Source organism: Magnolia sinica, chromosome 18 (genome assembly GCF_029962835.1).
Source record: "Magnolia sinica isolate HGM2019 chromosome 18, MsV1, whole genome shotgun sequence".
Lineage (NCBI taxonomy): Eukaryota > Viridiplantae > Streptophyta > Magnoliopsida > Magnoliales > Magnoliaceae > Magnolia > Magnolia sinica.
The window spans coordinates 26,186,603-26,203,159 of record NC_080590.1 but is presented as its reverse complement, the minus strand read 5'-3'; the positions used below and the strand labels follow the sequence as shown (position 1 = coordinate 26,203,159).

General features: G+C 38.8%; 1 protein-coding gene across 1 annotated transcript; it reads right to left on the bottom strand.

Annotated features, from left to right (window-relative positions):
• Nucleotides 1-7,250: 7,250 nt before the first annotated feature.
• Nucleotides 7,251-16,000, bottom strand: LOC131233530 (actin-101). Its single transcript, XM_058230285.1, has 5 exons — nucleotides 15,847-16,000; nucleotides 11,246-11,320; nucleotides 10,758-11,151; nucleotides 9,347-9,960; nucleotides 7,251-7,562 (listed from the first exon to the last, which is right to left on the bottom strand). Exons 2-5 carry the CDS (start codon nucleotides 11,303-11,305, stop codon nucleotides 7,497-7,499), a joined length of 1,134 nt encoding a protein of 377 aa, XP_058086268.1. The 5' UTR covers nucleotides 11,306-11,320; nucleotides 15,847-16,000; the 3' UTR covers nucleotides 7,251-7,496.
• Between the last annotated feature and the right edge of the window lie 557 nt (nucleotides 16,001-16,557).

Below are 16,557 nucleotides of genomic sequence, written 5' to 3'. Positions count from 1 at the left end.
TACTCTCTCCACTGTTTTCTGTGGTGGGGTCCACTAGAGATTTGGATCCAAATCATTCTTTGGCTCTTGCCATTAAATGGTCTCTCCAAATGGATGGACGGAGTGGATACAAAAAATACATCATGGTGGGACCCACCGAACTTGGTGACGTCACTTCAGTAGAAAGTCTTGCTACTCAACCGTCGGTAGCTAATCCGCGTCCGTTTAATACCTAGTCGTGTCTTTGAGTCAACCCAGCCGAGTTGGGGATGGTGTCATGGTGGGGAGGAAACGGATTGGCTACTCCCCCTGCCACCAGCCCCGTGGCTGATGGTCGGTGCTCTGTGAGCCCCAGCATGATGAGTGTGTTTCATCCATTCCGTTCATCCATTTTAAAAGATCATTTTAGAGTTTTATACGAAAAATGAGAGGGATATAAAGATCAGGTGGACCAAACCACGGGAAAACAATAGTGATTGGATATCCACCATTAAAATCCTCCTAAGACCTACTGTACTGTTTATTTGACATCCAATCTGTTGATTAGGTCATACTTACCCAGATGAAGGGAGAAAACAAAGATCAGCTTAATCCAAAACTTTTATGGCCCCCAAAAGGTTTTTAATGGTCGGCGCTCATTCAACACTATTTCCTATAATGTGGTCCACTTGAGATTGGTATATATCTCATTTTTGATCTCATACCATAAAATGATCTGAAAAAATAGATGGACGGCATGGATGAAACACTTACATCATGATGGGGACCACATAGCACCGACCATCAGCCATTGGCTGGTGGCAGGGGGAGTAGCCAATCCGTTTCCTGGTGGGGACTATATATATATATATATATATATGAATTGCGATTAAGGAATCAATTAGAAAAGGTATTTTAGTGGCCACCATGAGATGCTTTGGATTTGATGGTGTTGGGAATTTGAAAAATGCTAACATGGATTGTGCCATTACAGATTTATATGCTGTTCCATCATGGTACACTTGGCAAACATGTGTCACTATACGGTGGTCCACAGCTTAGATAGCTGATACGCGGCTTCGTTGGATCGGATGCTGCTTGTCAGTGGATCCCTCACTGTGAGGTCCACCATCATGTATTTGTCTTATATTCATGCCATTTATCCCTTTCCTTTATATTATTTTAGGGCCTGAGCCCAAAATTGTCGAGGATCCAAATTTCAGCGGGCAACAATGCAAAAAAGCTGTGATTGAAAAACTTATTAAGGGCCATGGAATGTTTATTTGACATCTAAACTGTTGATAAGGCCACGGAGATATGAATGAAAGAACCACACAAATATCAGCTTGATCCAAAACTTTTGTGCCTGTAATAAGTTTTTAATGCTCAATCACCACTGTTTCTTATAGTGTGGTACACCTGAGACTTGGATCTGCTGCTTTTCTAGGTTTATGTGCTAAAATGATAGGGAGAAACCGATAGACGGTGTGGATATAAGACACATGTATCATGGTAGGCTTCACAGTCAAGGATCCACCGACTGTGGGGTCCACTGTGATGTAATCACCTTATATCCACTCCGTCCACCCGTTTCACCCAAAAATGCAGCGGATCCAAATCTCAGGTGGGCCACACCACAGGAAACAGTGGCGGATTGACCATTAAAAAACTTCTTGTGGGCCACAAAAGTTTTGGATGAAGCTGATATTTGTGTAGTACCTTCATCCAGGTCTCTGTGACCTTATCAATAGGTTGGATGGAAAATAAACATTCTGATGGCCCCAACGAAAATTTTAATGATGGTCGTTCAATCACCACTGTTTCCCATGGTGTGGTCCACCTGTGATTTGGATCTGCTGAATTTTTAGACTCACGCCCTAAAATGATACGGGAAAACAGATGAACAGAATAGATATAGGAAAAATACATTAGGGTGGGCCCCACAGTCATCCACTTGTTTCAAGTTTTCCCACTAGTGTGGATATCTGCTCGCCCTCGGATATGGCCTGTCCACGTAGTGTCCCATCAGATCAACGATCCTGATCACCACGCATGTTTGCCACGTGTATTGTGAGGAAGGAGCTCCAGAGAACCTCATGATGTAACCTTCCGAATAGCATTTCCTGGGAATTTTAGAATTTTAGCTTGAAAACTAAGGCAAGTTTCCTCATTTAGTGGAGGCGCAACATGCAAAAATCAGCTGAGTCAAATCATTGGGTGGGCCATCCCCGTACGGAAACAATGAACGGATAGAAATGCTCCCAAAAGGTCCTATTCGACCGAGACGCCTGAAGGCCCTGCACCACTTCACAAGTCCATGGCTCTTATTTAGTGCTAAGTCAGCTTCATGGCAGGACCCACCTTGTGCAAGAATCCAATGCCACATCTGGCACGTGTGAACGTGGATGTAGCCGACTTACGAGAAAGGTGAATACAAATCCTCAGTTGTGTTTGGCAGCTTGCATTTGCATTTGAAATGCATGGAATCTAAAAATAAAATTATATTAAAATTCTATAATATATTTATAGGAATTTGAATTGATCATCAAATCAGCTTTACTATTTTAAATTAGCATGTATTTGTATATTCGACAAAATAATTATAATATGCTCATTCAAATGTATATTTTGACAAAAAATTACAAACCTTATTCTGTTCAGAAGTTACTTGAAATAGCAAAACTTTTTTAGAATCTATAAAAATAAGAAAACATGGGGAAAATGAAAATTTTTAAAAATAATATTTATTTTTTCTTAAAATTACAATTTTGAGTCAGAAGTATGTGTTTTCTTGAGAAACGGTCGCCCTTGGCTTGCTGCGTAGGTCATGCATTTCGTGATGATAACTGGATAAAAAGTTGATTTACAGTCCATATTGCGAACAACAATTTATCCTTATTCAAAATGAATTTCTTTGAATCGGACAGGCTTGAGGCCTACTTACGTCATGCATTGAATAAGTTAAGCCCAATTTTAGTTAACTAATTTCACTTTTGTTTGAGCTTTTTTTTTTTTTTGGTCCAGTAGTACTAAGAATGTGTCAGCAGCCCACTCTACATCACACAAACATAATGATCACAAATGAGTAGCCTCCCAAACATTTTTCAATCTTGACAATTTACAAGGCTAATGTTCAGATCATTCAGACAATTCTATTGATGTGATTTTAGTGATCTAAATGATTATTAAATTATTTTGGGGCATAATCAACGTGCATGGGTACAATTGATTAGTAGCTTAATTAGCCATACTTTTGTTACACATACTATTTTCCTACTTTTAGAAAGGAGCCAAAAAAGGCATTTCACTCATATTACATAGAAATACAAGTAGGGCTAGATTTCAAAACCAACGAAGCTGTATATTTCATTTAACTCCGATATCAGTTACTACTGATTCCACACGAATGCACTCAAATACACGCAAACTGGTGTTGCCAAACCACCCCTGGCTCGGTGGATGACTGGTGCCTACTTAGGTTTTAATGGGTTGTTTGGAATTTGGAGGCATGGAACTTTTCAATTTCCATGAAAGTTTTGGAATCCGAATGCACTCAAACACATGCAAACTAGAGCAGCCAAACCACCCCTAATTGGATGACTGGTTCCTAATTTGGTTTTAACAGGTTTGGAATTTGGATGCACGGAACTCTTCGATTTCCATGGAACTTAGGGTTTCCATATTTGAATGGAGAGAAGATTCCATGGAACTCAAAAATCCAACTCTTATCCACCTGCATGTAAAGGTCATTAACATGCTTTACCATACATGGAGCTTACTCACCTACGTGTAAATGTTACTCAACCATCTGTGTGAGGGGTTTATTGGCATTCAACCCATGCATCCTGTGAGTTCTACTATAATGATGAGATGCTCCGAAAATCAGGTTTATATAATCATTAGGTAGGCCGAACCTTAGAAAGCAATGGACATTGACCCACTTCTTCTAAATTTATGTGACTGTAGATGAGACTTATATTTGACTCTAAAGTTTTAGTGTACAAGAATATCATACTTATTCGTGCACATGCATGGCATGTAGCTTATACAACAGTCCAAGTTGGACCATCCCATACATATGTATGTGCCACTATCAATCTTCAGGCATTAAAAAAATGTGACATATGTTAATGTTTGAAAATTATTTTAATTGATTATTGTCTAATTCTTAACCAAGCGAATTAAAGGGGTTATTGGAATGGATTCGTTGATTTGACCTATTAATTCCTTATTAGCATTTGACTGCCTCGTAACAAGAAATTGGTTCGATCAAGATATTGGAAAGACAAGTATGGTAGGGAAGAAGGTAATGAGACTAGAAGGTTACAAAATATGAAGAAGATGGAGTTAAAAAGTATTTTATTCATTGCATATCATTCCTTTTTCTTTTCTTTAAAAAAAAAAAAAAAAAAATCTCTGGGTGCGTTTGGTTGCAACAAATATCATGAGGGGCTGGCACGTACGAGATATTTGGGGCAGGCAAAACCTGAGGGCTGCCTTTCGGACGACCAGGCTCAAGAACAGGCAGGCCCAGTCATCTTTAGACTAGCTTTTAAACCATCTATCATTTACAAATGGCGGACTGTCTGGTGAGTGAACAGTAGTTAGAGACACCATATACATGGATCACACGCCCCACACATGTAGGGGTTTGGATCACATGTCTAAAAGCAGGGGAGCATACATCTGAGAGAGGGTTTGGGCGTAGTAAAAACATCATGTCGCTTGCAGAAATCCTCTATCAGGTATATTGAACTGACCATTTACCTAAAGAAAAAGGACCTGTTACCTTACAACTTGTGGCCATTAGATTGCGCTTGGATCTAATAAAACCCTTAATAGAACCCTTTAAGCACAAGTGTTTCGGTGGAGTAAAAAGAAAGGAAAAAAACTATAGTCACTCATTATAGTAATTGTTTGAATAGCAACTAAAAGCCTTGTACTCGTCTCACAAAAATTACTTGGCTTCATATGCTAAGAATTCAAATTATATGAAGGGATGTGTTGTCTTGTAGCTTCTTGCCGTTGGAAAAGCATGAGAAAGTAAATAATGTTTTTTGAGAAACCTTACTTTCAAAAAGTGTGAAAAAAGAAATATTAGTTTTTCTATTTTGCTTTTCAACAATATTTTCATAGAAATTTAGAATCTATTTTCAAATTTATTATTTGGTAAAAACACTGTTGAAAATTTAGAATCCTTTTTTTTTTCCCACTAGAATGTACTAAATTAATTAACATACATGACACATGTGGGATGCTTAGAGATGAATAGTGGCACATGTGGCATATGTGGGCACTTGAAGCTATATTATGGCACTCATGATACATGTGCGATGCTTGAAGTTTGTGCATGTGACCCTATGGCTCATTGGTAGACTCACAAGAGTTTCAACATGAGGTCATGGGTTCAAGCACCAATTGTCGTGTGAGGGCGTGCAAAAAAAAACTTTAAAAAAAGGTATGTGAAGTCATATGGTGGCACATGTGACACAAGACATGCATTGACACACTTCAATGAGGGCTCTTTAGCCATTGAGATATTTATTTTCCTTTTATTACGTGAAAATGTGTTTCTTAAGAGTGAAGGTGGAAAATTAAATTTATTTATTTTTCAACAAAGAGAAAAATAGGTAATGATGTTTCTAACAATTTCTCACAAAGAAAGTCTAAACCAACAATAAATTTCATGAGAAACTCCTTTTTCCGCCAAACAGGCCCTTAAGGAACATGTTTTCTAAAAGGAGAAAAGAAAGGAAAAAGTAATAATTACCCATCAATGGCTTCCCTGAGAACTATTGAAACATGAATTGTAATTTTAGAATATTGTTTGAATAGCAAGTGAAAGTCTGATAAGATTACCTAGTTTCTCACGCTAAGAATTCAAATTGTACAAAGAATCCATCATTTTCTTTGCAACTTAAAGCTTTGTGAGACCCATCTTGATGTTTATATTATATCCTCTCTGTTCATCCATTTTGTAAGGTCAACTAACAGATGATCCCAAACATAAGGGATATCTATATCACAAGTGAGCCACACGAACACCTACCGTTGAAACCTTAGTGGGGTCACAAGAGTCGTGAACAAGGGTTACATTTGTAAATTCCTTTCATCCCAGTGGGAATCACCTTACGAAGGGGGTTGGATGTTATCTACACATCATGGTGGGCCTGAGAATGTTTCAACGGTGGGTGTCTCCTTCCCGTCTGTTTCCTGTGGTATGGCCCACTCGAGTTTTGATTTTCGCTCGTATTTGTAACATATGGACGGAGCATATAACACAAACAACATGATGGCCACCGCAGAGCTTGGGGTTACAGTGGAGCAATGTGACAGACAAGTCACGACCTACATTCGTGTGCTTGCACCAACAACCAAGTGCAAGGTCATGATCCGCTTCCATGAACTCCTTTCTCACCAAACGGGGATACATTTGAAGTTCTCGACAGATTCCGAAAGGAGATTATACATATTGAAGGCAATACTGGCCGCTGGGAATCTAGGAATTGGACAGGTATAGGCGCTCCTTCCAGATAGACACTTTGGAAGGGAATATCAAGGATACACGTGTCCAATTCTTTGGGTTCATTGGGATGAACTGAAAACACAAATATTTGCCTGATCCCAAACATTTGTAGACCCACGAAGTTATATCAATCGGTGGATGTTCCCCTTCAGTTTCTTGTCATGCAGTCCACTCGTTTGGATCTGCCTCCTTTGTACTCCTCTATAGTGAGCTCGCGTAGCTGATGAACCGAGTGGATTTCTTACAAACATTATGGTGGGCCTCACAGGAACTTCCTGTTGCACATCCAATGGGCATCGCAGGATACAGGCAGGTTCAACCAGCGGCTAGTACATAAATGTGTATGCAGACAAAAACGATTTTTTGTAGTTTACTTGGTAGGTGGTGCTTGTTCACTGATAATGATTAGTCACCCATTTGAAGTAATGACCATAAATAGAGAGACCTGTTCCATCTACATGAAAAGATGCTTGAACTCTGTATATCCCTAATTCCACCAACAAGTGCCTGACTTAAAAGGTTTGTTTAAACACTCCGTATCCCTGTTTTCCACCAAAAAGTGTGTTATTTTCTGCCCTTGGTGCACATGCAGCATGCACAGACCCGGAAGATCTTGGAGCATACTTCTTGAGTATGATTAAAAAAGGAAAGTTGCAAACTGATATATATATATATATATATATATATATATATATATATATATATATAAAGAGAAGGGCAAGAGAGCACGGACATTATCATCTAAAGCTCCATTAACTTACAGAGATGTAAAATAGATAGGCCTTGGAAATTGCAATCCAAATTCCAGACTACATTTACGTACACAACATACCCTAGTATTTTAAATATTTATAGAAGGGTGAAAGATAGCCAACTTATAATAACAAATAACAATAAAAAATTCAACCGGAGATGAACCACCAAACCAGAACCGTTCCTCAACCAGGCAATATGAGACCAAATATACGCACAAGCAAAATGGAAAAAAGAAAAAAGAAAACAACCCGCAAATCTAGAAGCACTTCCTGTGGACAATGGATGGACCGGATTCGTCATACTCCCCCTTGGATATCCACATCTGCAAAGGCACCAGAAACAAATCCAGTCATCCACGAGGAAAAAAAATTGAACATATACTGCCAATTCTTCAAAAGCTACCCGAAACATGATGGACAAGAGAATGCACACAAGACAAAATAGACATGCTGCAGGCATCTGATACATTATCAAATTGAATTGCAATAACCTTATTGGAGTCATGCTGGAATATGCTACAAATCACACCATTAAAGAAATGAAACTGCAAAACTGACTATTGTAAATCAACTTAATCGTGCATACAAGCAGCCTAAACTGATCTTTCGAATTGAAAGCGCCCCACACCAACTTTCAAACAGTGAGAGGGGGCATCATGTTTTGCCTACAGCAGAGAGAATTAAGAATTGCATACTGACAGTGGAATTATAGCTTACTAGAGAACTATCAGGATTCATCTGAAAAATATCACTGCAGGGTGTGTCAAAGGACAGAGACCCATGCTGGGTCCAGCAAGAGCCTGGGTCAAACCCAAGTAGAAGTTTGTCAAGGCCGACCCCATTGTGTAAGTATGCTGAACAACGTGTAACCTCAACCCAATCCCAGCTTGGTACCAATCACAACTGAAATTTTAACCCAGCCCAAGCATATAGGACAGGCCAGGCCTGAAGACAGGATGGCCCAAACAGTTGACCGACTCGGTAGTGATCCCTCCAATAGCCACATTGGTACTGGAAAAGTTGTGGGCCCCACCATGATGTATGTGTTTTATCCACGCTGTCCATCCATTTTGCCCAATCATTTTAGGGCATAAGCCCAAAAATTAGGCAGATCCAAATCTTAGTTGGACCACACCACAGGAAAGTAAATAGTGGTGATCAAGTGCCCACCATTAAAAACTTCTTAGGGCCCTCTGTAATGTCTATTTGCCATCCAACCTGTTGATTAGGTCACACAGACCTGGGTGAAGGGAAGGCTCATACGCTAAAATGAGCTGACAAAATTGATGGACTGCATGGATAAATCACATACATCATGGTGGGACCTGCAGAACCTTTCCAGCACTGATGTGGGTAAACGGGAGGGGTCACTACTGAATCTGAGTCCACAGTTCACACTGCAACACATCTGACACCAAGACAGGCTGAACCAACAGTTCACACTACAACATCTCTGATACCAAGACCTACCATGGACTCCACCATGAAAGGTCCATAGCTCAAAAATGTGCTGACCATATAACACGAACATTCCGACTGAAGATCTTTTGACTGCAGAATATGGACCATTGGAATTTTTCTTAACAATCCATTAGCAGGTCAACAGCCAGATTGTTAGATTGGTATCCAGTGCTCTAATTGGAATGCTTTTTGGGATAGTTCGGACAGTCCATATAGAAGTTGACATGGCCCCATCATATGGCATAGAACCACCAAGTTTCAACCTCAATACCCTACCCTACCCCACCCTACCCTACCCTACCCTACCCAAGTTAACCGATGGATATGAGATCTGCAAGAACTGATCACCTACAACTAGTTGCAGGCTACAACCCTTCTTTTTATATGCATTCAGAGTTGCAGTTTCCCAACTTTGCCCTTGAATGTGGATTTGTACACTGCAAATCATTTTAATATGCCATCGGAATTTTGGTTTTCAATTTGCCTCATGAATCATGACAGTTTCAAGGGAAATGTGTGCAAGATAGCAAGATAGGGTTGCAAGTCAACTCAACAAGCAGTCATAGGTATTCAGCTTCTCTATTATACCATCTGGTATAAGCATCAACAAAGCAAAAGGGTTATTATAAGAGAGAGCATCAATTACCTGCTGGAAGGTGCTCAGAGAGGCTAAGATAGACCCTCCAATCCAGACACTATACTTCCTCTCTGGTGGGGCCACCACCTTGATCTTCATGCTGCTTGGGGCAAGGGCAGTGATCTCCTTGCTCATACGATCAGCAATGCCAGGGAACATGGTAGACCCACCACTAAGAACGATGTTGCCATACAAGTCCTTCCTGATATCGACATCACACTTCATGATCGAGTTGTACGTGGTCTCATGGATACCAGCAGCTTCCATCCCAATGAGAGATGGCTGGAAGAGCACTTCTGGGCAACGGAACCGCTCCGCGCCAATGGTGATCACCTGACCGTCAGGAAGCTCATAGCTCTTCTCAATCGATGAGCTACTCTTTGCTGTCTCAAGCTCTTGTTCATAGTCAAGGGCCACATAGGCAAGCTTCTCTTTCATATCACGAACAATTTCCCGCTCGGCAGTCGTGGTGAACGAGTACCCTCTCTCTGTGAGGATCTTCATCAGGGCATCCGTCAGATCCCGTCCAGCGAGATCAAGCCGGAGGATAGCATGGGGGAGCGCATAACCTTCATAAATTGGGACAGTGTGGCTGACTCCATCACCGGAATCAAGCACAATACCTGAGGGGGGAAAGAACAGACCAAGTAACATTCAGAGCAGCGTAATTGCCAGTTCAATAAGCAAAGAGCAATCAAGAATATGTAGAATTACAATATTAGATGCCTCTACTTAACATAAACTTCCATGAATGCTTAAATACATTAGCGTGCTCGTATACCACACGCATAAAATAAATATTTACTTGTCACTTGACTCAAGGGATCCATGAGATTTTATACTTAATTTATACATAAATAAATTTAAAAAAAGAATACAAGTGTTATATGTGTGTGTGTGTGTGTAGAGAGAGAGAGAGAGAGAGAGAGAGAGAGAGAGAGAGAGAGGGTCTCAAGTCCAACTGGTTAGACTATAAGTTATGGTACACCCAGCCAATAACTTCCAACCTTTTATGTATGTGTGACATTCTACCCATCCAATACTTTGGCCTTATCATAAGGATCGCCTTGTGGAAAAAGAAGAAGAAGAAGATATCTACTCATTGAGTGCACCACACTTCTTTTTTTGCTATTTATTAATTGCAAGAAATTGTTTCATATGGTGTCGCCCATCTGATAAGTAGATAAGAATGATTTTTTGCATTAGGTGATCCTCATGGTGGGACCAACCTATTGGAACCTGTCACTTGATTAAAGCAGTGTATGAGCTTTTATATGTATTTACACATCAAAGGAACCCCAGATAGAAGACCCAAGACAATGGAGATGATATTTTTATTTTTTGAGAAATAAGGTCATGATGATGAGTATAAAATTTATGATGATGATGGACATTTAAAAAATAAATTCATTTTACAGACCTGTGGTACGGCCACTGGCATAGAGGGAGAGGACAGCCTGAATGGCAACATACATGGCAGGGACATTGAAGGTTTCGAACATGATCTGTGTCATTTTCTCCCTGTTGGCCTTGGGATTGAGAGGCGCCTCGGTAAGGAGGACAGGATGTTCTTCGGGGGCGACACGGAGCTCGTTGTAGAAGGTATGATGCCAGATCTTCTCCATGTCATCCCAGTTACTCACAATCCCATGCTCAATGGGATATTTCAAAGTGAGAATACCTCTTTTGGACTGGGCCTCATCACCAACATAAGCATCTTTCTGTCCCATCCCAACCATAACACCCGTGTGACGAGGCCGACCGACGATGCTTGGGAACACAGCCCTCGGAGCATCATCTCCAGCAAATCCAGCCTGTTGAAAGAAAGTGGATGATATACAGATTAAAATGAGACATTTATGTGGTTCAAAGTGAAATTGGCATGGCAATGGAAACAAACAAACTGACCTTAACCATTCCAGTTCCATTGTCACATACAAGGGGCTGAATGTCCTCAGTATCAGCCATCTTTTATAATGATCTGTTCCACCAACCATGCGTCAAAACAGTTATAAGTAAGCATGCTCAATGGGACTCTAGCAAAATCAGACACGTAATTGATGTACAGAACACCCGCACAGGGTTTGGGCAAATGGCAAGTGTCATGGGTGTGCTCCCCACGAATGTGAGTTTGATTCCCCTCCCTAGGATTACCACATGGTTTGTGGGTGATTGTGTGCATCCACAGGGAATAGTCTTGCTTCAAAGTGGGGCGGAGACACCATGATGTCATAAAAATAAATAAATAAATAATTTGATGTACAGAAATCTGAAAGCGAGACAAGTGCCTTTATACTGGTTTGAGTGAAGAATACAGATGTATGATAAAGTTGAGATGCATTTTCCTTCTTCTTTTTTTATTCTTTTTTTTTTTTAAAGCCTCTTCAGAAAATAATGGAATTTGGGCATTACGATGTACAAGACCCAATTTAACGGGATTCCTGTAATACTGTCAAACCAAACCGGTCTCATAGTACTAAATAAATGTGTTCATAGCCCAAATAGGAGTGAAGATAACGGATCTATCACTGAGAATTTTTTTTTAAAAAAAAGAAAAGAAAAGAAAAAGAAACTGACAGAAATTCAGGACAAGTGCCTTTATACTGGTTTGAGTGAAGAATACAGATGTATGATAAAGTTGAGATGCATTTTCCTCTTTTTCTTTTTTTTTTAAAAAGCCTTTTCAGAAAATAATGGAATTTGGGCATTACGATGTACAAGACCCAATTTAATGGGATTCCTGTAATACTGTCAAACCAAACCAGTCCCATAGTACTAAATAAATGTGTTCACAGCCCAAATAGGAGTGAAGATAACTGATCTATCACTGAGAATTTTTAAAAAAAAAAAAAGAAAAGAAAAGAAAAAGAAACTGACAGAAATTCAGGACAAGATACAGTCTTCAAATTAGCAATCAAAATTGCATGGCAAATTAAAGAAAATCAACAAAAGATTACAGCACTACAAAGTTTTGCCCACTATTCATCAACTGCACAATTAAGAATACGAACTGAACACTGGGGTTTTGATTTTAAGTTTTAAGATGTGAAAATTAAGGATGCCCATAAGTCACACCCAAATATAAATTATGTGGAAAACCATAAAATTCACACAATTTTCTATACGTACACCTTCTAAAACACTTTTCTTTTTTCACTTTATCTAATGCCGATCTTCCAGCTCATTACCAGGTTCAAAACATTTAGAGCCATCCTAAATTCCTATCGACTTTGCAATCATGGGAGAAAAGATATGTCAGATATGGGATGTCATCATTGTCATTATCGTCTTAGCATTCTCTAGCAAATTGGGTAAGATTTAAATGGCAAAATGGGAAAAAGTTTTACAGTCAGCTGCCTACAGGACATCAACCTTCCACTTTTAATTGGGCCTTGGAACTGGGATGAAGAGCCTCACATAAACAAATGCTTAAAATCATAATATTACTTAAATCAAAATTAAAGATTTTCCTTCTACCAAAATTAAGAAGGATTTCCCCCGAATCCAAAGTGTTAAATGTTTAAATTACAATTCACGATTCCTTGTAGTTTAAACAATGCTTTCTTCTGCCAGTTCCTGCTTCTGGAAGATGCAGTGTTACAAGAATTTCTTGAGCACCAAACCGCATTTGATATTGCATTAACTTGCTGTTCATCTTTGGAATAAACAAACAGATCCAGTATAATGAATAGCAAGGTGCATTAACTTGTTATGTTTAATTGTTTTAGAACAACATTTATTACCACATTTTTATGTCATCTATGAGCAGTAACAATGCTACAAAGAGTGAGGGATAAACACACACAGGGTAGGATGATTTTTTAACCCCAATGGAGAAAAAATTCAGATGCTAAAAATGACAAATGTGGTCATTATAAGGGTAAAAACAATAAATGATCAAAGAAACTGAGAACATTGGTTTCATGGGAAAGAGACCACTAGGATCACTAAAACGCAGTGCAAGGCAATGTTGTCAAATGGCATAAGCAATCCCATTCAACCCAAGGGAGCTGTGCACTTATGCAATGGCACAAACCCCCAAAACAAATTTTTTTTTTCAAAAAAAAATTAAAATTTTCAAGGAATTTTTTTTAAAAAAATGAGCAGTTAGGAAAAGTTATGTCAAAATACTGGATGTATAGGGATTTATTATTATTATTATTATTATAGTTTATTAGACCATTAGACTATAACAAGTCAAACTAAAATGTGAAAAAACAAAATATAAATTTTATTAATGTCATTTTAAGAGAGAATGGGAATGTGAGAGAGGGTGAGAGTTAAGAGACTGGAGACTGACCCAATCGAATAGGGTATAAATATTCTATATGGAAGTCAAAAAATTAGGGTTACACAAGAGAAGCTTTTCTAGATTCTTTGGGTGCTAGAAAGTTTTAGGGCTGTAATAACTTTTTGAGAAAGTTTTAATTTCAAATATTTATAGGCAAAAGTGAGAGAAAATGAAGGGAAAAAAAAATCCCAACAGTCAGAAATCTGATCAATGGGAGGCCCATACTATGTAAGCGATGGCATAACTGCATCACTATGGCTTATGCGGTTGGATACTTCTCTGTGCAACCTCATAAGCCCCAGTGATGCAATAAACACACATGCCGTAAATCATATGCTATCACGGCATATGCAGTCCACCGGTCAAATGGCATGTGTGATGGCATAATCGCACATGCGATTGCATATGAGAACATTGGTTCAAGGTATGCCAGAGTAAAAAGAATTCAGCAAGCACACACAGTATTTCGGCTTCAAAATATCATGCAATTCCAACTAAATGCTGAACGTCCTTTTTCTCGATTTGATAGCAAACAAAATGATGATTGATTGATGAAGGGGTCAGAAAAATGTAGATTAACCCTCTTTCCCTTTCCCCCTAAATCAAAAATCTCTCACTTTGGAGGCAACCAGCCAAAAAATGAAAAACTGCAATTCTATAATTGCAACAAAAATAAATAAATAAATAAAAATTTTAAAAAAATAAAAATAAAAAAGGCTTTCAAACATAAGAACACACAAGACAGAACAATCCATGGCATGAATGTAATCAGCAGAACTAAACACAAGGTCCGCATAGGAACTGTTGGTAAAAACATCAAAACTGTGTATAATTGAGAACACAGTGTCAACAAAAAATTTAGAACATGCCCTTACAGACATTTGGCTTGGGTGATGAGAAAATATTAGAGATTTTGGGATTGCTAGTCCTATTGGAATTTCCAAAAGATCATGAAATACTTGTCACAATACAAAAGAGCCATTTCATTCCAATGCAACAGAAATGATCCCTATCTCACAATTTTTTTTATTTTTTATTTTTGGGAAATTCTACTTAAATTAATAACTTGAAAATCACAAATCACTCGTGAATTTTTGCCAACATAGTCTAAACAAACTCCCACCAACTTGCAGCTTCAATAGACGGAAGCTCACATTCCATGAACAATCAACATAAGCAGCTCGCATGTTACAGGCCCATGCGGGAGTGAAAATCGAACAGAAAAAAAAATGCAAATAAGCATGAACATAAAGCAAAAAAATATCCATAGTACCAAAGCAACCATAACCAATCATGTCTACAAACAACCATCTTCTTCAACTCCACCAGATAACCAGAAACATATGAAAAGTTAACAGTAAAAAACTTCCACTTTATATGCCAACACGAGAACATGCAAGGATAGGCAACAAACTTAGACATGCAATTACAAATAAAACAGCTCTTACTTTCCAAAAGCAAGAAACCTATATCTACATGCCAATCCGTCAAAAGACCAGAGCAACATGCATCATCAGTATAAACAACTCCGTGCAATGGGATTCTCAGATTCACAACAAAGACCAGAGCAATATGCCTAATCAGTATAAAGAACTTCATGCAAGGGTATTATCAGATTCACAACGTAATCCCCATACAAATCCGAATCAATAATAAGATATTAGACGAGCATTGAGCAGAACAGAATGAGTAAATCATGACTATGAACAGCTTTTGCAGACATAGAACCGATTGCTATAAAATTCAATCCACGAACAATCAAACAACAAATTCAAGCTTCGATCTAAACAGATAAATGAAAAATGAATCATAGATCTCAACAACTACCATCAGAATAATCATATCTCAAAAAAAAATTTAAATTAAAAAAATAATAATTTAAAAGAATGTAAAAAGATAAAACAGAGAGGAGATCAGATTCGAAAATCACTAGATTTGAAACGATCTTGGCAGAAATACGAACTTTTCACAAGATCGGAAACCCTAGATCTGAGGAAAAACGGATCCCGCCGAAAAGAACGGTGCAGTTCAAACCAAATCCGATATACGACCGATTTAGATAACACGTATACCGAAAAATCTACAAGAAAAGGCTAGATCGCGTCGAGGATCGGAGAAGGAGAGATCGACGGCCAAAAAATCTATGGAAAGCGCAAGATCTCCAAAAGTGTAGTCATAGAGAAGATTCATAGACTGAGAAGAGAAGGAAAAAACCACCTTTAAGCGATCGACGAGTAGATTTGCAGAGCCCTTCTTTCTCCTTCTCTTGCGAGAGAGAAAGATAGAGATAGAGAGAGAAGGGTCGGAGAGACTGAGGACAGTTGAGTAGAGTGGGCTTACATAAGACCGAGACCAAGTGGAAATGAAATGCAAATGAAATGTAAATTTAAGTGAAATGAAATGCGGCTTGGGTGGAAATCATTTCTTTTCTCGCTTCCAAGGGAAGAGAAAAGAGGTGTAGTGGGGGTGGGACAGGCAAGGCTGGTTCCCTGACAGAATAAAAAGGAAATAGACGGCAGCTTTGACGGTGACCAGACGGACGTTGGTAAGCTTTTCGTACCTTTATCACTTTCATGGAGTTACGAGAATGCCCTTGCTCAGAGAACAGAACGGGATCGGACGCAGATTGCCGACGGCCCCCTAAGTTCCAGGGTAAGAAGGTCGGTATGCATACGGTAATGCTGGCCAGAAACTCACTGAATTCATCCATTTTGTCAGCTCATATTTGGACATGCAAGAAAAGACAATGAAAATTGAACACTAACAGTGGAATCAAGCAATTTTATTTTATTTTTTTTGACATTTTTAGTGTTGAAATTGGATGTCTTTAATCAATGTTCAAATAGAGGTCATTGATTGATAGACTATTTAAGTCGATTAATCAAAATTCTTCTAATTTTTTAATTTACTTGTTGAACACTTTTGAGCA